This window comes from Misgurnus anguillicaudatus, chromosome 4 (assembly GCF_027580225.2).
Source record: "Misgurnus anguillicaudatus chromosome 4, ASM2758022v2, whole genome shotgun sequence".
Classification (NCBI taxonomy): Eukaryota; Metazoa; Chordata; class Actinopteri; order Cypriniformes; family Cobitidae; genus Misgurnus; species Misgurnus anguillicaudatus.
The window spans coordinates 37744150-37770281 of NC_073340.2; the positions used below are offsets into that span (position 1 = coordinate 37744150).

The 26132-nt window shown below is 36.8% G+C and overlaps 2 protein-coding genes across 3 annotated transcripts in view; one reads left to right on the plus strand and one right to left on the minus strand.

Moving 5' to 3' along the window:
• The window catches only part of fmn2b (formin 2b), a 39644-nt gene extending 22652 nt beyond the window's left edge, over positions 1-16992 (plus strand). For both annotated transcript variants that reach the window (XM_055175947.2, XM_055175946.2), the window contains exons 9-19: positions 394-455; positions 3582-3673; positions 3776-3905; positions 3985-4131; positions 4218-4277; positions 4461-4581; positions 7000-7092; positions 7900-7951; positions 8401-8550; positions 16058-16139; positions 16227-16992. In XM_055175947.2, coding sequence (XP_055031922.2) covers positions 394-455; positions 3582-3673; positions 3776-3905; positions 3985-4131; positions 4218-4277; positions 4461-4581; positions 7000-7092; positions 7900-7951; positions 8401-8550; positions 16058-16139; positions 16227-16253 — 1016 coding nt within the window. In that variant the 3' untranslated portion in view covers positions 16254-16992. The remainder of the gene's footprint in view (positions 1-393; positions 456-3581; positions 3674-3775; positions 3906-3984; positions 4132-4217; positions 4278-4460; positions 4582-6999; positions 7093-7899; positions 7952-8400; positions 8551-16057; positions 16140-16226) is intronic.
• Positions 16993-17983: 991 nt separating this feature from the next.
• grem2b (gremlin 2, DAN family BMP antagonist b) lies at positions 17984-25046 on the minus strand. Its single transcript, XM_055175948.2, has 2 exons — positions 24710-25046; positions 17984-18857 (listed from the first exon to the last, which is right to left on the minus strand). Exon 2 carries the CDS (start codon positions 18854-18856, stop codon positions 18356-18358), a length of 501 nt encoding a protein of 166 aa, XP_055031923.1. The 5' UTR covers position 18857; positions 24710-25046; the 3' UTR covers positions 17984-18355.
• Between the last annotated feature and the right edge of the window lie 1086 nt (positions 25047-26132).

Here is a 26132-nt window from a genome sequence, read left to right on the forward strand (position 1 = left end):
ATATTTAATTTGTTCATTTTTAAGAAATGCACACCTTCCATGAGGAAAACACATTTACTTACAGTTTTAAGATGTTCAAATGTCACACACACTATTTGGGTTTAATCATTTGTACTTATATGTTATTAAAAGACAAAATTTTGTGTAATATTAAACTGTACCTGTCAAAATGATTTTTAGCATCCGGGTTATCGTGTCTTATTAGTTTTGAGGTGTAGTTATCTGAACAGAACAAACTTTGTAATGTTGCGATTGTCCAATCAGAATGAAGCATTTTAAAGCGCTGTGTAATGGATGGATGGATGGATGTGCTTAATGGAGATGGATGATGCTGGGGTCTGATGCGATGATGATGATCTGTCTGATGTTTCTGATCTTTCTCGGTTTCTCCAGCGATCCTGAATCTGGACAACACCGTGGTGGATCTGGAGACATTACAGGCGCTCTATGAGAACGTAAGCAGGAACTCATAACATCACAAATATCTTAATTTCTTTATTGTAAATATCTGCTTGAATCAACATCAGTTATGCATTTGATTTATAATGACTGTAAAAGTTCAGTGTTTGTGCTACAGACATGAATGAGATGTTGAGATGATGTTATTGTTGATTTAAGACACAATAGTTTTTTCCTTGGTAGAAAATAAAAAACCAAACCGTTCTATAGATTTACATTGATGGACATCAGGACCTTCTTAAACTTTTTTTAAACTTTGATGTTAGTGGTTTTTATTTCTTTCTGCTTGTCTAAACTGAACTTTAGTGCAAAGACAGACAGTCCTCAAAAACTTCATCTGATTCTTTCTGACTTTTTCTCTTTAATTATTGAATTCAGAGGCTGATAATAAATCAAGCATACAGAGATTAGCGAGTTCCTCCTCCTGTAATGTAGTAAATGTTTTACGAGAACGTTTTTTTTTTGTCTGAGTGCGGCAGGCCGCTCGCTCTCCCTCCCGTCTGTATATTGTCTTTTGATATCTGCCTTCCAGTTTGTGTTTAAAGGAGCTCACAGCCGAACGTTCCAGCGCGCCGAAAGCTGCTTCATATTAAAAGTATTTACACTTAAAAAAACGCAGTAAATGGGATGCAGAGCGCAGCGGTCGGTTAATCACCGCGTTTGAAGTCGGCCGCGCGTACGTGAAGAGAACGGACGTCTGTGATTGATCTCGTGATGATGCTTAATGGAGCCGAGAAGTTTTCCAGAGTTTATATTCACGCCTGAACTGTACACGTCTGTCGCCGCTCACGCCGTTCCTCTAAACCAAACTGTTTGTTTCTCTCTTTTGTCAAAGAGAAAGCTGTTTTGTCCCTTTGATCACTTTCTTCTCCTGATGGTCTTAAAGCACTCAGATGTGCGTTTCTGTGCTGTTTGATGTCGGCTGAATGTTTATGAAGATATTTATTTTGCTCGGAGGGAAACTCGGCCGTCTGTTTGATTCTTTTGCACACCTACTGGATGAGGATCAGACGGGAATCTTTGTCTTTGTTAAAGATTTACTCTATTCAGATAATTTACTCACCTCCATGTCATCCAAGACGTTTACGTCTTTCTTTGTTAAATGGAGAAGAAAATAAGTTTTTGGAGGAATCATTCCAGGATTTTTCTCCATACATTGGACTTTAGTGGACCTCAACAGTTTACAGTTTAATTGCAGCTTCAAATGTCTGTAAACGATCGCAAACGAGGCATAAGTAGTGTTGTCACCGTACCAAAATTTCAGTAGTTGGTACTGATACCAGTAAAAAAAATACGGTTCTCTGTACCAATTTCAGTTCCAAAGCAAAACAGAAAAACATGATAAATAAAAACTATTTAATTAATAAACTTAGAAAGAAAATCTGGAGTCTTAGGGAAAAAATTATTTTTTTCTTATTTTTTTCTTAAACAGTTAATTAAAAAAATCTTAACCCATTGGCAGATTTGTTTTGCTTGTTTTAAGCACAAATTCACTTAAATATTATTTTTTTGTCTAAAAACTATATTTCTTTTCTTAGGTCATTTTGCTCATCAAGAAAATGCATCTTAATTTAACTTTGTTATGTGGTGATATTTTTACTGAAAACAAGACAAAAATACTAAAAAAATCATTTTTAGCAGTGTAGCGATATAAAGATGGACAGTTTTGCAGCTTTAAGTAGAACAAATCTTTAAAGGATTACTTCGCTTTCATAATAAAAATCCTGATAATTTACTGAAAACAAGACAAAAATACTATTTTTTTTTTGTAGTGTAGAAATAAAAAATAAAAACTTGCAGTGTTAAACTTTTGAATAGTTGTTATTTTATATTTTGAGCCCCCTATTTTTTTTTTACTCTTTCCCCGCCAGCGTTTAAAAAAAAAAGTTGCCCGCCAGCATTTTTTATGCTTTTTAAAAAAGTTTAATGCCTTCCAGAAAAAGTTCTTCTATAAATATATATATAAACAAACAATATATGAAATGAAAGAACAGACCCACTGCTTTCAAACGACAAAAAGTTTTGTTCTACCTTTATTTGTTCTCTTTTTATAACCTCTCAAATATGGGTAGGTTTCCTCAAAAACACCCAATTTTTGAGCAAAAAGCTGAGATAATTGCATTTTTGTGAAGGAATTTTGTTAGAGATCAGATTTGGAGCAATGATAAAAAATACAACAGAGTTTAAACTGTTTGCTGTAAGGGAATACTTCCAGGTTTTATAAGTTGTGTAAGACGCCACCCGGCGGATAATAGTGGAAACACGGATTGCCGGAAATGCTCATCATTGGCAGGGAAACGTTTTCTCTTTATTGATGAGGTAACTCGTCAATGGCGGGGAAAGAGTTTTACTTTCACCTGAAATCACATCTCTTAAGATTTAAGGTTCATTCATATCTATAGCACAAAACCTGAAGGATGAGATTTATACTTGCAAAAGTTCATGTCATTTTCTAATGCTTGTGTTTTTCTAAACTTCTTTTACTGAGTGACTTTAGTGAGATTGAACTTAAACATCAATTTAAAAAGTCATTGCGTCATTGTCTTTCATAAGCTTTCCTCACTTCTCCCTTATTTCATATCGATGTCTGTCTGTCTGTCTGTCTAATGTTACTGGAGTCTTAACAGTTTGACAAGACCACATTTTGGCCTCAAACACAGTTTGTGTTATTCTTAAAGAGTACAGAGAAGGAAATTGTGGAGACTGTGAGGTTATACGCCGCTTTTATTGGACTCTGGCTTTCTTAATGACTTTGATTATTGCGAGTTTACCGCCAATTGAATCCGCTCATAATCCAGAGTCTTTTGCACAAATATGCAGGCTGTTATTGTTTGCGTTTAGCCGCATTATTATTAGCGGTGTTTGGAGGAAGTACAGCGACGAATCAAAGTAACAGCGACAAGAGGACGCCGTTAAAGAGCGAATAAATGTGAAATAGCACAATAATAGAGCAGTCTGTGACAAAGAGCTCATTCATTCAGATCAACAGCAGTCACTGAAGCTTTGTCCTGTCAGAGATAACATCACACTTATTTAATGTGTCACTGAATTAACCAATCAGCACCCAGCAGCTCATCCGTCAGCTGTTTTATAAATACACTTGTGCCGTCTTGTGTTTATAGAGAGCTCAGCAAGATGAACTGGACAAAATAGACAAACACATTAAATCCTCAAAAGATAAAGATGGCAGCAAACCTCTGGACAAACCTGAACAGTAAGAAACACACACAACACATCAGAGGATCTGACAGTGAAACATTTAGATTTCTCTCAGTATATAAGCTGTTATATATATACTCTCTATGATGTTTCACAGATTCCTCCATCAGCTCCATCAGATTCCTGATTTCTCCGGTCGAGTCTTCTGTATTCTCTTTCAGTCCACCTTTACTGAATGCATCTCATCTGTTCAGCGAAAACTTCAGATTCTTCAGAGGATTTGCAAGGTACCTGCTCACCAAAAACACCTGCGTAACCTTACAGAAACATACAAACGTCTTCTGAATCTCAGGATTCTCTCTCAAGACTCTTCAGGATTCCTCTGGTGTTCAGCAGCTGCTTGGTTTAGTTTTGGCTTTTGGGAATTTCATGAATGGAGGAAACCGGACCAGAGGTCAAGCAGACGGATTCACGCTGGACATTCTGCCCAAACTGAAGGACGTTAAGAGCAGCGTAAGACACACACACACACACCAAACATATCATACATACATCACACTTATTTGAGATCTATTAAACATTTCTCTTGCTGTTTTCAGGACAACAGTAAAAGCTTGCTGATTTATATTGTGTCTTATTACCTGAGACACTTTGATGAGGTGAGATTCATTCAGAAACAAAATATCATCCAAAAAGAAATGTTATTTTACTTGTACTTTTCTCAACCCATACGACTAACTGACTTCAAGTTCATCTTTTGTGCCCCACAAAATACATTTTATCACACCTAAAGTCAAGAAAAAATCTACATTAAATAACTATGGTGTGTGTGTGTATTTTAGGACGCTGGCAGGGAGACGTGTGTGTTTCCTCTGCCAGAACCTCATGACCTGTTTCAGGCGTCTCAGATCAAGTTTGAGGACCTCAATAAAGATTTACTGAAGCTCAAGAAAGATCTGCGAGGTAAACGTTACACTCCAGGACATTTTAACTCCAGGATATTTTGTATATATTGATGAGAATTTCAGAGAAAAACTTAAGCAACCAAATGATGTGCTTTTCATTTTTAAGATATTAAACGGCACACCGATATATACAAGATGTAGAATAGGACATTCAAAAATGACACACCAATTTTTACTATCAGGAGAAAACCATCTAAAATGTTCATCTTGTCAAAATCCATTGGCCATTAAAACATATCCTTTTAGACATTTACGCCTGTGAGAAACCGTTTTTACTCTGTTGATAGTTTTGAAAAGGGTTTTAATCAAGTGAGCCCAAGCATGGTTTTAAGATTTTTAGAGGAAATACATTTGAAACATCTTTTTTAATCTTCCTTTGATTTAATTATACTTTATTCTCGCCATAAATATAGCCTTTGAAGCTGGTATGGCGTTAAGAAAGAATGAAACGGCACACCGTTATTTTCTGTGATCGGCTGTAAATGCGTTAATATCATTTACATAGTCTCTTTTTCAAATCTTACATATTTGACCTCATTAGTTTTATTTGCAGATTTTAGATAGACTGCGTGTTGTAAAGGGGTGATTATCGCGAAACTAGACTTATGAGGTTTGTGAAACATTTTGATAAAAATGTAAATGCAAAGTAAGAGTATCAAAATAAGAAGCATTTAGTTACAAACATCTCTTCACGTACTATTTTGCACGATTTCAAATGACATCATTCAAACCAATTTTGTTGTTTTTTCCACATTTAAGGGGAAAATTTTCATTACCGCAACGTGTCCATGACTGGATTTGGGTTCTTTGACATGGAAAATTTATAATATAAAAAATCAAAAAAATAAAAAGCTTTAGTGCATGTTACATTATAAACATTTAAAGTAAAGAAACATGTGGGATTTGGGGATCATTGGTAAATGAAGTGACAATAAAAAGGAATATAAATGTGTCCAAGACCAATTTTCTCATCCTCCGCAACAATTTTCAATCATTGTTTAAGCCCTTAATGAACTAACATTTAAAAAAAAAGTTATTATTTTTTTCTCTCCAGATAAAAGTTTACATCTTGTTTGTCAAAGTACCTAGACAACTTTTTAGTTCTCATTACCAAAACATGAGTTTTTAAATGCATATATTTAATGTAATATCGTGTTGCGGTAATGATCATTTTTGATGATGATAATATCTAAAAAATGTAAATAATTCTATAGGAAGTATTATTTAAATCCTCTAAAAATAATGATTATAGTAAGTTCAGACCTTAATCTTATATGTGCAAAAACATAATAATAATCTGATGCTGGACACCTAAGTCTGAATTTCGTGAGAATCACCCAAATGTGTTTATTATTGATGTACTGTTACTCTTAAACAAACCTTTCATTAAAACATCAACACATAGACATCAGAAACCACCAAGAACTTCACAGAAATCATCTCAACAAATAAACTGCATACAATAAACTTTACACTAAAGACGCAAGCAAACATCAATCTGAAAAAATAAGAGAAATCTAGTTAGCACTTTACAGTTAGAGTTACATTAGTTAACATAAATTAATTATGAACTGCACTTGCATTTATTAATCTTTGTTCATGTTAATTTCAACAATTACTAATACTTGATTAAAATCTTGTTAAGGTTAGTTAATGCACTGTGAACTAACATGAACAAACAATTAAAAGCTTTATTTCTATTAACTAGCATTAACAAAGATTAATAAATACTGTAACAAATGTATTGCTCATGGTTTGTTAATGATAGTTAATACATGTTAACTAATGAACCTTATTGTAAAGTGTTACCGAAATCTAGTTTTCATGGAGATGCTGTGAAAGCTTTGCTGTAGTGAGTTTAATTGTATGAGGTGGTGAAAGAGGTCCTGAAGGATATTTTCAAGTGTGCTGAATGAAGTTTGTGTTAAAAAAGAGTTGAAAAACTTTTGTAAAAAGTCAGAAAGCTGATAAATGAATCATTGTGTTAAATCTGATCATTCATTCAGTTACAAATAACATGAAGATGAAATGACAGGAATCTCAGACGTGAGTTTATTGTAATGAAAGTGTTTGAGGAAACTAAAGCTCTTGACTTCTACACAGACTGATTTCCATGTAATTGCAGTAATTGCTGAATGTTTGAGTTGTGAATGAAAGGTTTGTGTTGTCTAAAGGAAGTGTGTGTGTGTGTGTGCCTCTTTAATCTCTGAGGTTAACAACATCACATTTCTCATCCTCCTTAATCCTGCTCGCTTCACCTTTGATGCATTCATGCACTTTAAATATCTCCATCAATGCTATCTGAGAGCTTTCATTGTTTCAGCTGTTAGACATTAAATGGATTACGACTTCATGTTCATGTAAGAAAGAAATACAAAAACTTGAATGGGTTTGTGGTTGTGTTTTTCTTTCTCAGTTTGTACTTCAGAAGTACAGAAAGTTTGTTCGAGTACAACAGATGAACACCTGCAACCCTTCAAAGATAAAATGGAGAGTTTTGTGAGTGAAGGTGAGTCAATGTTAACATCTCATACATCTGCAGGAATGTTTGAAGTCAATCATGCTGGGAATAAAAATCCTTACAACTTTTTCCCATCACTAATTTCTGCTTAATTTGAGCTTTTTTCCTTTGTAAGCTTGTGTGTGTGTGTGTATATCAGGGTTATATTGGGATCATTAAGGGTTGACTGGTGTCAATTAAACTGGGAATTCCTAAAATTCTTCACATCTGTGGTGGAAACGAATTCCTCGCTGTCTCCTGAGAGTCCACTGAAGTCAGAGCTGTTTCTTCTGCTGTGGGTGGAAATTATAGGCCTGACTGCCATTAGTATGGGCAAGAGGGGGGCAGGTTTTCTTAATGCATCCTCATGTAAAGCATGAGATTGACTAACTTTGAGTCACACGCATTGATCTTCTGACCTGACCTATCAGAATGAAAACACACAGTATTTATACTTTTCATTTGTGGGAAATCTGCATCATTTGATCAAACTATGCATTGGATTTTATTTCATTCACAGATTTTCACACACACACACACACACACACACCAGTTATTTTGACAGACAGGTCGGCTGGGGTGACGTGATTCAGGTCCTTCATGGTGTTGAACCCTTAACCACTACCGGCCTCAATTTGTCAAAGATCACCTTGAGCAATGACCCCTGATGACCTTTACACTTTTGAGGAAGTGTCTCGCTCGCTCTCTCTCTCGCTCTCTCTGTGCCTGCGTGTGTGTGTGTGTTTAATGAATGTTAAATTGTAATGCACATGTTTTCAGAAGTTGTAGAACAGCTGATTTTTTTATTCTTTACAGCAAAAACCGAGCTGGAAACTGAAGAGAAGAAACTCAGTGACACTCACAAAGTGTAAGCATTCAAAGCCTTTTTATTTTGATATTTGTGAGGAGAATGTGTTCAAAACATAGAAACATAGAAATTGCAGCAACTTTTTTTTTTTTTTGAGTTTATTAGAGAAAATTAAGAGACCACTCCAGTTTTAACTTTAATCATCATCTTTTCTGTAAAAGCAAACATTAAAGACTGAAACCATGACCAGACCCATGAAAGATGTGAGACAAAATCAGTTTACATTTAAAAACTTTATTTTGTTGAGAAATGAATTTAAACTTCAGAAGATCAGAAAACACTTCATCTTTTTGTTGTTGGTAGTTGACAGAATGAAACAAAAATAATAATTTATTAATAATAATAATAATTTAACTTAACCCCATGCGTATAAATAGTAAATGTAGAAAGACTGAATTGAAATGATTTATTTCTGCGTCTGTAGATTTTGCTTGTGTTTTTTTCTGCAGGTTTCTGGAGTTGTGTTCGTTCTTCTCTGTGAAGGCCAAGAGCGGTGAGAAAGAAGTTTCACCAAACACCTTCTTCTCTATCTGGCACGAGTTCTCCACCGATTTCAAAGACGCTTGGAAAAAGGAGAACAAGGTTATTTTACAGGAGAGGTATGTGTGGGTTTTCTCCGAGTAGTTAAATGTATTTGGATCAAACAAAAGAACTGTGTCAACAAACACATTTTACCTTCTTTCTCTATAAAACGCGTGGTTGTTTAGTCCAGGATCACGACCGGCTCGACGCCGTAATCTCTCAGGAATGCAGGACGTCCACCCAAAAAAACTCTCACGACCGATTCTGAAAACCCCGAATCTTTGCCCGAGGCCTTTTTCATTCTGTTTGTAGGCACTGATTTATTAAGTACTTCAATTAAAAGCTTCCTGTCAGAAGTTGCTCTTTAAATGTTTTGGAAACAGCGCTTGACTGTTTTCTTAACAGGAGAAGACTCGCCGACAGGAGGTGAGGTGAGGGGTGAGGTGAAGCGTGTTTTAGAAACGCCTGCCGTCCGTGTGAGTTTTTGGCAGCTCGGTGATTTAAGGTGAGGTGAGCCTGCCGTGCACAGGTGCATGATGGGAAAGTTACGTTCTCCTCTGCCAGCCTGAAATATGCTTCCGTGCCTGCCAAACTATCTGTCGGAGAGTCGGGGAAAATACTGGGGTCAGATTTGTTACAGCTCGCGTCTGAGTGATGAGTCGAGCTTTGTTCTGACGCCGGAAAGTGGAGCGAAGCGCATTCCTCGAATTAACCGTTCCTCCACGCGAATGAATCTTTCGGCTAAACGTGTCGTCCGGCTGTCTGAGCGCCGCCGTGTGTTTGTTCTACACTAAATGCGTCTCTTTGATAATTGTAATCTCCTGTGTGAAGATCAAAGCTGTGGATTTCAACCGCTTGTGTCACGACCCCACCAAACAGATCCCCTGTAAAGTGTCCTGATCTGTGCTTTGTATTCGTTTCATATCTCACGGTTTTGATGTGATGTCTCAAACTGTTTCACATTAAGCCTTTTGAAATGACATTTTAAAGCAGAAAATGTGGCTCTCCAATCATCTTTATCCGGCCTGCCGCTCATCTTTGTCTGATTTAAAATCAGCGTGATTACTTTTACTTTTTCAAATGACGGAAAGAGTCTTGGAAAGGGGCTGCATGGGGCACAAACCCTCTGCGAGTGCTTAATAATCTCCAATTTAAGCTTTAGATGCATTTAAAAAATAAACTTGTGCGATTACACTGCATGTGACACACTGACCAGAAGTGATTTTTTTCAGTGTGTTCCAATCAAAACACTGCGTAAAAGGTGAAAATTATGAATCATTTTTTGTTTAACTTTATCAGTAACATTTGAATCCTTTAAAAAACATTGATTACTGGTAAGTAAATTATTAAGCATGAATACATTCGTAGATTAAAGGCTCTTGCGCTTGAATGAGCTTCTCTTGACATGGATTTACGATTAAACTAAAAATTCTTTGCGACTGCCACTAGGGGGCGAACTCTGACAGTCGTATCTGAATGTAGTGTACAATTGAAAGGCGGTTTAGCTAATATATCTTTAAAATATTAATAAAGAAAACATGAGGTGTAATTTTAGTCATTAGGAGAAGACTGACTTTATATTATGAAAACTTGAAATGTAACAATTTGTGAAAGTTAAACAGTTATAAACAAAAGAAGTTTAAGAGCTCTGCATTACAGTTACTGCTATACATGTTTACATTATTTACACTTGGACTTTTATTGTGCAGTGTTCATAAATCAACTATTAACATTCAGCTCCTGCAATGTTAAATATGGCATTTGTTTTTAAAATAGAGTTTTCAGTCAAGGCAAAATTCTGAATACAAGATATGTGCACCTTTTTGAAAATGCATGTTTTTTTAATATATGACCTGTAACAAAAACAACATAAGTTATAACACATACTAATTATGTGTGTGTGTGTGTTTATATAATTGAGAAAAGTAAAAAATATATAAAAGGTAAAAATAGGGGTAAAAGTTCTCTCATCACATTTATATTTTTAAATCTGTCCCTGAAAGAAGAAGAGTGTTGAAGACCCCTGATATAAAGTGTGCATCTGTACATTATTAATAGTGAAATCTTGTTTTTATTGACAGAGTCGCTGTATATTAATAAGAGTCGTGCATTACGTGACGATTGGTTGGGCTTCTAAACCCGCGGTGGGCTTTCTGAAAGCAGTCCTCTCTTTAAAGCACAACTTTCCCATAACTTGTGCCATGTGTTTAATATTAGATTATATCTGCCACATTAAGATTCACTCAAAAGGAGAGCGCTTGTGAAATGAACCTCATCTATTTTTTTAACCTCAGTAATGAAAAGAATACTGGAGAGCCGTATCGTGGGCTTTCGGTGGTTCGATCGGACTTGACGATAACGGCAAAAGTAAACAAATACAAATTAGCCCCTTCGGCCGAATGGCGAAAACAACGGCGAGCTTTTGTCTCTCTTACATTATTCATGAAGAAGAGGCGCTGAACGGGCGGCCGTATCTCTACATCTCTCCCGAAACGGACGGCTCGTTTGGCTCTTTTTTTGAAGCGTCGCTCTGCTCTCAGATGCAGATTAGGGGCTTTTAGTTTTGTGGGTCTGACCTGTCGGGCACTCGAGAGCGCCGAGGGAAACGATGGCAAATTATATTTCCTTTTCTTCCCTCCGACCCTCCCGGTTCCTGTAACGTCGGGGCACGTGGGAACGGGTACGAATGCTTCCCAATTTGTAAGCAATTTTAGGCAATTCCGATCCGTGGAGCGTCTGGTCTCTCTGAAACTCTGGACCGGTGAGGTTAGCGCCGAGCATTCGTCTGCCAGGGCATGACATTCGATATGCGCTGTATAATTCGAAACATAATGGATGCCCGGATTGAGTCGAGCGCTTCTGCCTGTCCAGATGTAAAACAGTACATCATTTAAAAACATGTTTCTTAATTGGTTTGGTTTTTTACTCCATTAGCGCCCCCGGTGAGACGACCTCTTTCACAACAGTGGGACGATAAGACGCTGCTTTATTCAGCACAGAGCGTCTTTATCTGAGCGGTGAAACTCCACTTTTGACTCCTCGGGCTCTTGTGTCTCTTTCTCTCTCTGTGGCCTCTGAACACGGTGGCATCTGATAGATGAGTTCCCAGAGACAGACGCTAAAGTCTTGCGTTTCCTTTGACATATGCTGCCCCGTAATCAGACGATCTGCTGCTAAAGTGTTTGCCTTTCTCCTTCAATGGCACCTAAAACCCCAAAGAATTTTCTCTCTCTGTCACTCAGGCCTAATTTGTCATGAATGCTCGTGGTTTATACGCTGGAACAGACGGGGGGCTGTTTGCGGGTCTCTGTCCATCTGGAGCCAGCGGAGACGGATCTGTCTGACACAGAAAGCTCTCAAGTGAGAGCGGTGTCGCTCTGTCGGACTCTTTGTCTCGGTCTTGTCTCGCTGTATTTGCCCCGTAGATGATGCAGATGGTGCCGCTTTCAGAAGAGACTCCAACGTCTGTTTGTTTCTTAAAGTCCGTCTCGGACTCTGAGCGGTCCGATCTGGATGTGGCACATCTGAGCTTGAGATCAATCGCTTGGCTTTAGTAATGTATTTAATAGTGTTGTAGTACTCAAGACCATGGTTTAAAGATCTCGATCTCAGTTGCGTCTGTACTTGGTCTTGGTCTGACACCAAAAGCTTCAAGATTGTATTTTTTTGTGAATTGCAGGTGCAGTGTCTGAATCATTTGTTAACATCATTGATGTTGGTGAATATAAAACGTCCTGCCTCAAATTCAATGATTAACATCATTGATAAAGTTCACAAAAGTGATTTGTTTGAGATGGTTAGGGTTTTTATATTATTACATTTGATGAAATGGAAATATTACAACAGCAAGAACGCTTTATACTGTGAGCATGATTGTAAATGTGATTTATTTCATACAAACATTAAAATTACAAAAAAAATCATATGAAGACATTTAATGATCATTCAGGTATTTTTAGCTGTAAGCTTGTGATTGATATAAAATCTTTTTCACACTGTCAATAGTTTTATATGATTGACTTAAAGGTGCAGTGTGTAATTTTTAGAAGGATCTCTTGACAGAAATGCAGATTATATATAAAACTATATTATCAGGGGTGTATAAAGACCTTAAATATTGAACCGTTATGTGTTGTTTACCCTAGAATGAGACATTTTTATCTACATACCGAGCATCCCCTAACATGGAAGTCGCCATTTTGTGCCGCCATGTTTCTACAGAAGCCCTTAATGGACAAACTTTTTTTACAAAGCTGTCTCCGAAGATGACATGTTTGTCTGGTGGTTGCTACTGTAGCTTCTCTACATGCGATGGGTGAGCAGTTAATGGAGCCATTGGTTGCAATTCTTAACCTCACCACTAGATGCCTCTAAAATGTACACACTGCACCTTTAAAACAATAAAAGACTGATATCAGACTGTAAAGATCTTACCACTTTCATTAGAATGAGAGACGTGTCCAAAAGCTTTTAATCATGAGCTTGTGTGTCTGCTGTCTATCTCTTTTATTACTGATTGATTTCATTTTAAATGTGCTGTAATTGAATCAATACTTCTTTCTAGTAAATGATCTTTAATTTATTTGATAGTTGCAACCCCTTCAGTTGTGTTTTATTCACCATACAGCACCACCTCAAATGCTTTTATAAAACACTTAACATGCAATATAAATATACAAATATAATATCTTTCATAAAGTAAAATCACTCCGCTGGATAAAATTGTCCATAAGCGAGAATGTTTCACACATGTTTACATTGTGCAGTGATACACAGAATCATTGAGTACAGCGTTCATAGATCAGGGCTCCAGACTAACTTTGTTCACTAGGAACACAGTAGCCCCCAACTGAACATTTTAGGGGCGTAACCAGAAAATTTAGGGGCACACACTGTAATTCAACATGCTCTCCAAATATTCACATTTCTACTAATTTCCACTGTATTACTAATAAATACTTTAATGATAGCTGCAGAAAGTACAATGTGCTGTTTTCCAATTCAGTGTCACATCACAAAAAAATGTAAAATTTACTGGTCGCACATGTGCGACTGGATTTAAAATTCAGTGGCACACTCTCAAATTTTGGTGGCAAAATGCCCCCATTTGGTGTCAGTCTGGAGCCCTGTAGATGTGTGTTATCATAAATAAACCACAGCTATTGACCAATCAGAATGAAGAACTGAAGCTAACCCCTTTAATTAAACATCATTACTGCATTAAGGCTGCATGGACTTGAATTTTTCTATTCTTGTTTAAGAGTTTAGTAGCAGATCTCAGATCAGCTGTAGTGTTGTTAACAGCCGCGTGTCGCTCACTTCATCATGAAAGAGACACTTCTGACGCGGATCATGACCTTAAACTCAAACACCACCATATTTAGAGCTAAAGACAGAGTCCATCTGATCTCATCCGGTCTGTCTGATTCTCTTTACTGTACAACAGAAGGATGTTTTTACTTCTGCTGCTACTGAAGAATCTCGCTCGCTCTCGCTCTCTTTAGTCTTTACTTGCTGTCTATAATTCTCTCTCTCTCTCTCTCTCTCTCTCTCCTGTAAACATTTGAAAGCGTCAGAAGGTCGGTACACACAGTGCTCTTAGCAGTTGAATAGATCCGAGCAGATGATGTTTGCTTTACACTTCAGGTCTGAGGTCTGTGCGGTGACACCGCAGTGATTGAGTTATTGTGCTTTAACCAAACTAAACTTCAAATCTGTCTTGTTTTATGAGCTTCAGCTCGTCAAGGTCATGAATGCAGTTTATCTTTCATATTTTACCCGATGGGTTGTTTTTTCTTCTGTGTCATCTGATGATAATTTCAACTCTTTTTGTTTGTTTTGTGTTTTTTCTTCACTGATGAAGTGAGTTGATGTAAATCATAATGATGTTTTAAATCATAATCTTTATATTAGCTGAGCACGAATCAAGTATTTAGTCAACAATTGTTCTGTTTTATGGTTAGGAATTAGTTTTGGTTTGATATCTTTCAGGATTTGGTATTTATTAATTCAGTAAAGAGTTCTCAGATGAAAGTATCAGGATGTGAACGTCTCTCCTGTGACTCAAAACATGGCCAATTATGGTGCTTTGGTTTCATTGACTGATCAGAAGCGTCTGGCGTTCATCCACTTTACACACAAACCCTCATTGAAGAGCCAGAGGATTGTGGGTAAACTCTTCTTAATGGTCTGTCTCTCTTTATGCTGTTTGAACACAGAGGATGTGAACGTGTCGAGATTAACCTGCTGTCCTCCACACATCTGTCAGGACTAGTTAAAGTTAACATGTTTATGTGTTAGCGGGCTGCTGCTCTTCCACCGGTCACATCACCAGACTAAAGAGTTTCTGGGATCTTTAACATCAGTAGCTACATGCAACTAAATAATGGGTTTATAATCAGATGGATGTCTCCGTCAGACTGAAAAGTCTTCATGTAAACACCTCAATTCATCCCATCGAAAGAGACAAGCAAGCATGTAACGTGTGAATCACAAAAATACTCTTATATGCATCACACCGTCCATACTCATCACAAACACATGCATGGAAGGTTAACACCGGCGGTACATTCTGAAGGGTTCATGTCGTCTTTATGTAATAAAATCATTTTTGTGCCATTTAAAAAAAATGTCAGTTTTCATTGCACATCTGAAAACACCTCAAGCACAACTTTCTCCAACCTTACTTTAACTTTATAACGCTGCACGTGCTTCATGTCTAGATACATGTAGAAAGATCATTGTGATCAGAATCAGGTTAATTGTAAAGTATTTCTGTTGAAGTTCATCAAAGCTGAGAGGATTTCTATCATTAGTTGTTTGTGTTTGTGCAGATTATACATTATGTGCATGTAAACAAACATTTAAATGGGTTTACAACATGGTAATCTGCAGTCGCATTACATTTTTAGCCGGTTTGTGTCTGATAATTCAGTGTTATAAACCAAACAGTTAATATTCAAGTACTTTTTATATTTGACTCGTGTGTGTGTGTGTGTCCAGATGTTTTGTTTTTGCTTGCGCATAACAGATCTCAATTAGTTGACTAGTTTGTTGACAAAAAACTATTATGAAATGACGTCCTTTCCTTTAATCGATGAAATGTGACTGAAATGTAGTTTTTTCTCTTGTGAAAAGTAATTTTAAACATCACATCGACTGATGTTGGTAAGTTTACGAATATCACATCCTCTGCACTGGGCATTATTTTAAATCAAAAGAGATGTAGGAGTTTTATCCAAACATGAATGCCAAGGAAAGCCTTTTATATGAGCAGACATGTATTGAGGTGTTTCTGGGAGGTTTTGTATGTATCGCTTCATCTTTAAATAACAATTATGGAACTTACTTGCATCAGGTGACCTGAAATGTGCATGAAGTGTTTCCATTGCAGTTTTACAAAATACACCTTTTTTTGAATTGCCTGAAAAATCACCCCCAGTTTTGGCAAAATTGACGCGTTTCCATTACACTTTAAATTGCAAATTGAATATATAAGCAAAGAAAAAGCAGCTACAGATTAATTTTACTTTGATTGTGATTTTTTTGAAGAATAACTTTGTGAGTGCGTTTGTGTGTTCTCAGACTAAAAGCCGCAGAAGAAAGTTTCAGACAGGTGAAGGAGAAAGCGACATACAGCATCAAACCCAAACACGCATCTGGAATCGTAAGACTCCTCATTTATTTCTCTCTGCATTAATAACATTGATCAGATGACTCTAGAGATTTAGTTTTATTTGTGTTTCTCTCTCAGAAAGCAAAGTTGGGTATGAAGATATAAGACTTGTGGATGATCTCAAAAACCCTCGCTGACTTTTAAAGACTCACACAAACACAAACACAGCAGAAATCACTTCAGTGTTGCTTTAGTCATCTACGGTTTACCCCTCTGACTGTGATGTCATATCCTGTGTGACGACCTCACACAACATTGACATTAAAGTTCACTGGACGTACTGGAGGTCTTGAAGCAATATCATCAAAAAAAGTTTCAACTTTATTTTTTAATAGATGAGGATAAAAGGAAGAAGAGAAACTCTGCGTGCGATATAAAGTTCATCCGTCTGCTTCACGATGAGTTTTTAAACATCAGCAGATGCTTTTCACTGAATGATACACAAGCATTGAATTGAGTCCTGTAGCCTTGACCTCAGCATCTTTAAAGCACACTACAGGACCTGAAAGAGACACTTCAGCATGTTGAATATGAGGAAGAACAAACGTCTGGTGATCGTGTCTCTGAGCTCTGGAGTCTCTCGCTCATTTCATTCATCATCAAGTGTTTTTCTTATCTCGCTGCATTGACACACACTTTCTCAAAATGTATTTAAATTTAATTTTAATTCATGTAAATGATATTAACATCTTTATGTAGCATTCTTGTTTGTTTTTAGCATGTCTGTGTTGGACGTCTGGATGAAGGACTGATGTCTGCTCTCTATGTGCAATAACTGTTTGTATGTTTGATGGTTTTGAGAACACTGTAATTTATGTAAAATAAAGGGATTATTAAATTCAAACATTTCCGTTTCATGTGATTTGAGATTTACACTCAAGATACACAACTTTTGAATCACAGTTTCTGTTTTTAATCGTCAGATGGATGCAGATCTGGTCATCTGATATTTGGCCATTTTCAGGGTCGGCAGCATCCATTCATTCGATCGTTACAAAATGACACAGTTTGAGAAAAGATATGATACAGGTTTGATTTCATGAAACCGTATAGTGAATACATGTGTATTATTGAGATTATACCACGGCTCTGTTGAATCCTTTATTCTGATTGGTTGAGAAATGTTCCACAGGTGTTGATTATTTTTCTATAACTGCACACCTGATCTGTCAAATATCCCCAAACAACCACCAGAGCAATGTCTGTGATATAAGAGGAATAATTGACTCCAGTCCTTTTTTTAATTATGTAAGGATAATAATAATTGATGATGTTGAATTATTACAAAATAATGCACACACAATGCGAAGCAGAGATACACTTTCAAATCATTTAAAGGACTGTAATCAATTATTCCTCTTATACACGGTTACCACAGACATTGATCTGGTGGCCACTCTAGGACATTTGACAGGTCAGGTGTGCTGTTGAACATTTCTCAACCAATCAGAAAAAAGCATTCAACAGACCCGTGATATACTGAAAATAATGCACACTCGTGGTGTAACTCCGCTTTGCATTGAGCCACATTACCACGTTGGGTGTGCATAATTTTTGAATAATTCAACAGCCCGTCTCCAATTATTCCTCACGTATGCACTCAGTGTTTACTTTACATGTCTATCTGTGATGATCAACATCACGCAAACATTCACTGATTCCACTTTCATCTTTAACATTCAAATCCATCAAGTTTAACTTTTACTAATACTACACGTGAATGTAAAGTGTGTAATCAAACTACTAACAGCTTTTATTTTGTACATTTAAGTTTGGGCTGATGAAAGTTTTCTCCAGCTTTAACTTGATGTCTAAACAAAAGAAAAAAGCAGATGGCTATTTCAAATAGTTTTAATATAAACTTCAGTTTTCTTTAGATAAATAGAGATTTACTGATCTATAGAATCTCTGTATAGTCGCTCTATAGTCTAAACGTCATCATGATGTTAACTCTAAAGTAACCTCAGCGGCACCGGCGGGTTCCAGTCTCTGTCAGATTCTTTCTCAGTTCGGTCCGTAAGACTCGAGCGCAACCACGTGGGCCTTTATTGAACTTCTGTTCGCTTCTAATGAAAGCGGGTAAATGAACTGTACGAGTGATTCATCTAATGGATGCCGGTGATTCGGTTCCTCTTGATTCGCTGTGCTGAACGCGTGCAGTCCTACAGCCTCAGATAGCAGCCTATAGTGTTTATACAGTAACTCGCTCATTGTTTCCCAGACTCCGTCACGCTCACCGACATACATCGACACTGTTTAACGCGTTGAATCCTGCGGTAACGGAGCGGCGGCTGTAGGTCCGGACAGTCCAGCTCGACCGTCAGTGTTGTGAAGCGATGCGGTCTGCAGAACGCGCACGACTGAAACGACTCCTGCTCTTTCTTCACGTGTCGCGGGATGTAGAAGGAGTTACATTGACCGTAACAGAAGCGGTTGATGACCGTTCGGCTCTTGCAGCCCTCCTGACTGACCGTCTGCCGCAGGGGTTGAGTTTTACACCAGTCGCTCTTCAGGTACTTTCTCTCCGTCACCACCAGAGCTTCCTGGCTCGAGGCGAGGACCTCCTGCTTACGGCCGCGACGGTCCGAGGTGTTGCCGGTGTTTTTGAAAGGTGACGGGATGGAGCTCGGCGGTCGATTCTTGCGAGCGGTGGAGACGCCACACAGAGCGGCGGTGAACAGCAGCCACAGCGCGACCTTGCGGCTCATCCTAAAAGAGACAGAAAATCATCAGAATTAACATTTAAGAAAACAAACAATCAGTCTGAAAGAGATTTAAAGAGGACATTTCATTTCCACTTTGTAGGTGTGAGCAAATATTTGCTGTTTATGGCTGTGTCCTTTTAAATGCAAATGAGCTGATCTCTGCACAAATGTCAGTGCCGTGATTGGATAGTGCAGATTATTATAAGATCCCCTTCTGACATCACAAGGGGAGCCAAATTTCAATGAGCGATTTTTTTTTCACATGTTTGCAGAGAATGGTTTACCAAAACTAAGTTACTGGGTTGATCTACATTTTTAGGTTCATAGAGCACTGGGGACCCAATTATAACATTAAAGGGGACATATGATGAAAATCTGACTTTTTCCATGTTTTAATGACACCAATAATTAAACAGGTCAGGCCTTCAGGTGGAGTTAAAATTCTTTAGGCTGTTAAAGCCTAAACAGAAAAACACACGAGAGCCTTGAGATTCAAGCCCTCACAGCTTCCAGTCCTGTAACGTTAGTTTCCAAGGATTGTTTTTGGTTAGCCAGGAAAGTTTTCTTTACGACTATAGAAGGCTATTTTTAGTAACGTTAGCCAGGAAAGTTAGGTTAACGTTAAACTGACCTAAAACTAAGTTCTTTTCCCTAAAGCAAACTTTCCTGGCTAACCAAAATCAAACCTTGGAAAATAACATTCTGGAAACTGAAAACTATCATTAGGGGAACGTTAACATGGGAGTCAACATTAAAGCCTCTGCTAAGAGCCAGAGACATCGTATCCAGACAGATGCCCTCATCTAATTGATTTTTAGTCTAATATAAATGATTATATTTAAAAAGTCACTACAATTCCCAGCTGACAATGTCCCAGAACGTGATTATTTGATTTTCAAAAACAAGCAAAAGGCAATGAAAGCTACCGTTAAAATAACATTCTGATCGTCTTCTGTCTAAAGCTGACAAAACAGATAAAACATCTTCAGGAATAAAATGACGTGGAAGAGCAAAGACAAATAAATAAATACAATGATAAATGCATACAGAGGAACTTTATGCACCAAAAAACATCCTCTCAAAAAATCTGTTCTTGTTTTTTACTAACCTAGAGATTTGAGAAATGCATCAATGTGGAAAAGTTAAAGTTAGGGGAAATGTGGAAAGTTGGCTGCAAGTTAGAGAATCTTTGTTCATGAATAAAACAAATTCCAAAGAAATGTAATTGATCGGAGCATAAGTTATACCTATAGGAACACATGATGTCTTTAAACTAAAAGGATTTGAAAGGATCAAGGTGCTTATTTAACATTTTAGGAAAAGTTTATATTTTCATTTGAGTTTTGTTACAATGGAAAAATAAATGGATCAGTGTTTCATCTTTATTTCCACAAAATGATCACGAATCTTCTGTGTGAAGCTCCTCCTGTTGTGTGTGTTTGTGTTCATGACGCAGATATAAAAATAACTGAGCTATTTCACATTTCAGTCTGTTTAAACGCCACATTCATGTGCTGGAAATGAGTTAAACTCTTGTGGAAAAACATTTATAAACATTCACATTCTGCTAAAAGGTTAACACATCAAAATTACAGCTAATGCTTTAGGGAACTTAACTGCCTAAGATAAAAACTCATCATCGTAACAGTTTTTATTCAATGTTGTTATGTTATATTAGAAACAAAATGACTGAAACATCGTGAATATTGACTCCAGCTGTATTGTGATGATAGTTCAGCTTTAGTTTCTCACTTTTACAAGCATCTGTAGCGGATTTCTGTCAAACAGCCGATCTCTGATCCTTTAATCCTGAAGTGTGTGTTCATATAAAGACACAAGTCACACACAAATTACAGCATCATCCACGCAAGAGATCACCTGTCAATCATCCACACATCTTTACAGCAGATGCTTCACATACTCAAAACAAATGAGATCGATTCATTCTTATGAAATATTTACAAAGTGCCTCTTTTATCATGAAACGACGCTTCTCCATGAAATCCCAAAGGTTTAACTTTAGTTTGACTCTTATTGATTCAAATCTCCAGTAATGGCAGTCTTTTATGAATCCCATGTGAGTCGTGTTGTTCACCATCAGGCCAAGTGCAGCGGTTTTCACAAAGATGATAAATGTGAATTGTTTTGGGTTCAGGAGTCGCTGGAGTTTGATATGGTGCTCATAAATCTCCCTCAAACTCTTCTGAACTTCATCTGACACTCCTTCATATTTCTCTGCTTTATGTTAAACAAGACACACGGGATCAGGGAAAGTTTGAAGATTCGTCCCTGACTGTCTCCTGGACTTTATTTTGGGAAGTTTTCTTTTTGTTTTTAGGTTTACTGATTTCTGCATAAAATCATCCAATAATATAAAGATCATTCTGTGAAAACATGACATCTAAAATCATTCAGAGGTGTTAAGAACTGAATACTTTATTAAAGGATGAGTATCTGTACTTTATCAGGGTGTTTTTCTTTAACTTCAATATATTTTAAAGAATAATATCATACTTTTAATTCACATTAAATATAGTTGAATTCTTAATTAGTTGCATAAAAAATAAACTGCTTAATTACTTTTACTCAAGTAAAAATACTGAAATACTTTACACCTGATCTCCAGTCTGAAAATCAATCTTTGACGCTCATTATCTGAGAAATTGACTTTGAGACTTTAGTCTGCATGCTTTTCACAGACAGGATCTCAGGAAATCTGTTTGTAAGATCAGAATTGAAGAGTTTGTTTCTGTTTAAGACTTCATAAGCTTTTCATCTCATCTCTACACGGTTAAACATGTCTGTAGAAATGACAGCATTACTGACGGCTGTTCACCAGTAACTTACTGTAGATATAATGAATGTATTTACAGTTTGTTCAAAGTTACATTAAACATTAAGAAGTCTTTATCTTTACAGAATAAAACTTTAAAATGACAGCCTTATGCAAAGCATTCTGGGAAACAAAATCTGAAGAAAAAAAATGAAAAAGGTTGATGAGGATTCTTGGTTCCCAGAATGCTTTGCATGAGGCTGTCATTTTATAGTTTTATTCTGTAAAGATAAAGACTTCTTAATGTTTAATGTTCATTTAACTTTGAAGAAACTGTTACCAGTAAATAACATACATTTACAGTGAGTTACTGGTAAACAGCTGCATAACTACAGCAAACTCTTGAGAATATGACGCATCATGTTGTGCAGGAAACAACGAGTCTCAGAAAAGAATCCCAAAACGAGCTGAAAAATATAAGACGTTATTCATTTTTCTGGTTGTGTGTTGTTAATGATGAGCTATTAAAAGAGACTTAAATATTTCCATTCAGATATAATAATATGCTTTTGAAAGCCAACATGTCAGTCTTACTGAAGCACACGACACAAAGCATAGAGAGAAAATGAACAGCATGTTATCAAACAGTCAATCTTCATCATCGTCATCATCATCTGCTGCTTTTAAATCTTTTACATTTGTAACGGTTTCAACTCAAAGCACACACACAACATTGATGTTAACATCATCTCATGTTTATAGTGCACACATCTGATCAGTGTAGTATAGAGCAGGTGTCGGTCCTGGAGTCTCGATGTCCTGCACATTTGAACTCCAACCCTGATAAAGCTGAGCTGTAGTTGTCAGGTGACTCTTTAGATCTTGATTAGTTGTTCAGGTGTGTTTGATTAGAGCCGAAGTTAAACTCTGCAGGACATCGACACATCAGGACCGATGTTACCCACCCCTGGTGAAGAGTATACGTGTGTACATCCAAACTCAAACCCATGATGACCTTCAAACATCACAACACAACACACTCAGGGTCATTTCATCAACTATACTGTATGATTTGTGTTAATCAGTTACATTATAGTTGTGTGTTTGTGTTGAGTTCAGGAAGAAATCACTTCAATCTGGATATTTTATATGAATCATTTTCTCACTGTATTCACTCAGATGATTCATTCACACATTAAATCAACTCTCATTTAATAAAAGGTTATGATGTCCAACTGAAGAGCTGATAGGATATAAGACAGTCAAACCTGAATGAAAGCAGATTAAACGACACAAAAGATACAGTATTAGGATTTCTTACAGCACTGTTTTAAATACGACATTTTTTATCAAAGTTCTGTTTGTGAGAGTCAAGAAACATCTTCAGCTCTTTCTGTGCAAAACTAAAGCTAAACTTTCATCTTCTGCCGTCTCATTTCATCAATCCACAGACATTAAACATCTCTTTACTACTCTCATTTATTTTAAGGGTCACCAGCAGTCAGAAGTTTGGACACAACTGACTGAATTTATGTTTCGGTTTTAACTTCATTTTAATTTTGTAGACAAATGCAAGTAGTGAATAATGAATCTTTTTAAGGGAGCGAGAGACAGCTATGGCTATAAAGTGCAAACATATCATTTGTTAAATAATTGCCACATATCTTCTTGGGTTATTTCATAGTTTATTACATTTCTTCATTTTAATATAATAGCAAAGAAAGATGAGGTGCATGATACGTGTTATTGGTGTTAAAATGAAAAGCGTTTCTCCTCCGAGAGAGAGAAGGATGAAGTTCAGAGAGATTCAGATTTAACATCAACACAAAGATACACAACATCTCAACGCTCTCAGAAACCTCACAAACCCACTTTAAAATATATAAAGATTTACAAATACAAACCCCTCATGCTCAATATGAGACGTGTATCTGACAGTCAATATTTCATTTACTCCGAGATGAGATTGTGAGATTGTTTTTATCTTCACAGATCCACCTGATCTCACATCAGTGACTCAAACAAACAAACAAACATTGACATTCAGTTAGTTTTTGTGAGGATCTGACACACATGGATTGAATGCTGCGTTGAGTTTACTTTCACCTTAATGAATGACATTGATTTCTTTGTCTGTTCTGTTAGATATAAGATGTTTTATTAGCATTATAAATGTTTTTAAGAAGATTGAATTATTCCAGATGATAATCCTGTATGTTGATATAGTTCATGGAAAGACAGAGAGCAGTGAATTAATAATGATGATCATTTGGATGAATATCTCTCCAACGTTTACATGTCGGTCAATCAAACTAAAATATGACTGTAATGAACTATCACTGTTTTCATGCGAGACCCAACCAAAACTTTTATTAAGAACTTGGTCAGTTTCAGTTTCATCGCTCTGCGTTTACAGACCAAAATGATCAAGCTATCGTTTCCCTGAAGCTTTAAACTGAACTGTTTAACATAAAACATTTAACTGAATCCTATCACTGTAAAATAAATGCAGCATGAAGTTGAAACAACTTGGTTTTGCAAGTCAATTTAATCTACTAAGTTTTGACCTGTTGACATCATTTAAAAATTAATTTATATCACTTTGCATTTAAATATGTTGATTTGAGAAAAAAGCTGCATGTTTTACAGTGTAACAATGCTTTGTAAAACTGTGTGCGTGTGATGATGTGACTAACATTTGATGAAAAAACTAAATGAAAACTGCTGATTATAGAGCGCTCACACAAATCCTCTTTACACAACAGTACAAGGGCGAGAAATCACCAAACCACACCAATAATCCGATCACACACTCTCACAAAACACAAGCACAGACTTGACAAAATAAACACACAACACAACCACAGAGCAGATGTCTCACACAATCATACAGTAACACACTGTACAAGATCATCGTTTGATATTTGATGCTGGCGTGATGTTAAACTGTCATTCATGTCTAAGTAAAGAAAAGCTGATCTGTGTTAAATATGAGCAGTAATATCACAGAGAAGGAAAACTCTTGATGTTAACTCATCTTCAGAGTCTGAACGTGACACAGAGATGTTGCGCTCATCACTCACCTCACTGTTAGTTTGTATTCCAGCTGTAGTCAGAGATGGAGGAGATGTGGACAGAAAGATCTGATGATGCCCATCAGCGGAGGTCCCTCAAGAGTCGTCTGCTGAACTTCACTGCTTCTCTATCATGAGTTTGTGTTCAAATCTTAGTTTCTGGTCTAAGAGACGTTTGAGGGATTCTGGGACTGATCCACAAAGACTTTGATGCAGATTTCTTTAGGTGACTTTATAAATATCTCTCTCTCTCTCTCTCTCTGTTTGTTTGAACTCTCGTTTCTGGCTCCTCTCCTCCACTCGCATGTGGATCTTATCACCCTGCAAGATTTCTATTGGCTCTGATCACCAAACAACTCATGCCAACTCATCTCTCTCTCTCTCTCTCTCTCTCTCTCTCTCTCTCTCTCTCTCTCTCTCTCTCTCTCTCTCTCTCTCTCTCTCTCTCTCTCTCTCTCTCTCTCTCTCTCTCTCTGTCTCTCTCTCTCTCTCTCTCTCTCTCTCTCTCCAGACACTCCTCCTCTACACACTTTCAATTTTGAACTCTCTTACATACTTGCTGTTTAGATGTTTGGACACCTATTTAATATATATATATATTTATTGTCCACACTGTAGATTTAAAAACACGAGCACAAGCTTTAACTTTGGATTGACAGGTTTTGCTATCACTTTACAGTCTCTGTGGGCAAGTTAAATCAGTTAGATCAAACTTTTATAACATTTATAACACATATTTTTGCAGAACTTAATATTAATAAATGGTTTCAGATATATCTAATAGAGAAATATGTTTTATTTTATCAGATAAGTCTCTGAGCATATGTAATAATCATCATAAACTGAGTGATTTTAGCTCTGTCTGTAATCTTATGTGTGAGTTATAGCGCCGCTCGCTGGACATCTCTTGAAATGACAAAAACTCTGTTTAATCTTTAAGGGCAGTTTCCACAGACAGGGCTTATCTTAGTTCCAGACTAAAAAGCATGTTTGAGTCGCCTTAATTAAAATCATCTTGCCCTGACATATCTTAACATATACCAGTGGTATTGTTTTGTCTTAAGATGCACACGTGTATTGTGTCCCAAAGCGTAGTCCTGGATTAATCTAAATCCTGTCCGTGAAACTGCCCCAAAGTGTTTAAATGCAAGTGTTGTAAAAGCTATAGCACCTATACTACAGCTATAGCAGCTAAAGCTATACTAGTGGATCTGTATGAGTCAATTCCCTCATACACCACTACTTACATTACTTCATTAATGTAGTTCACGAGTGAATTCAAATCACCTTATTGTTTGTTGTTATTGTATGTTTCTTGCTTTATGGGGCGGTTTCCTGGACAGGAATCAGCTTAATCCAGGACTAGGCCTTAGTTTAAATAGGAAATATAACTAGTTTTAACAAACATGCCTTACTAAAACAGATATGTAAG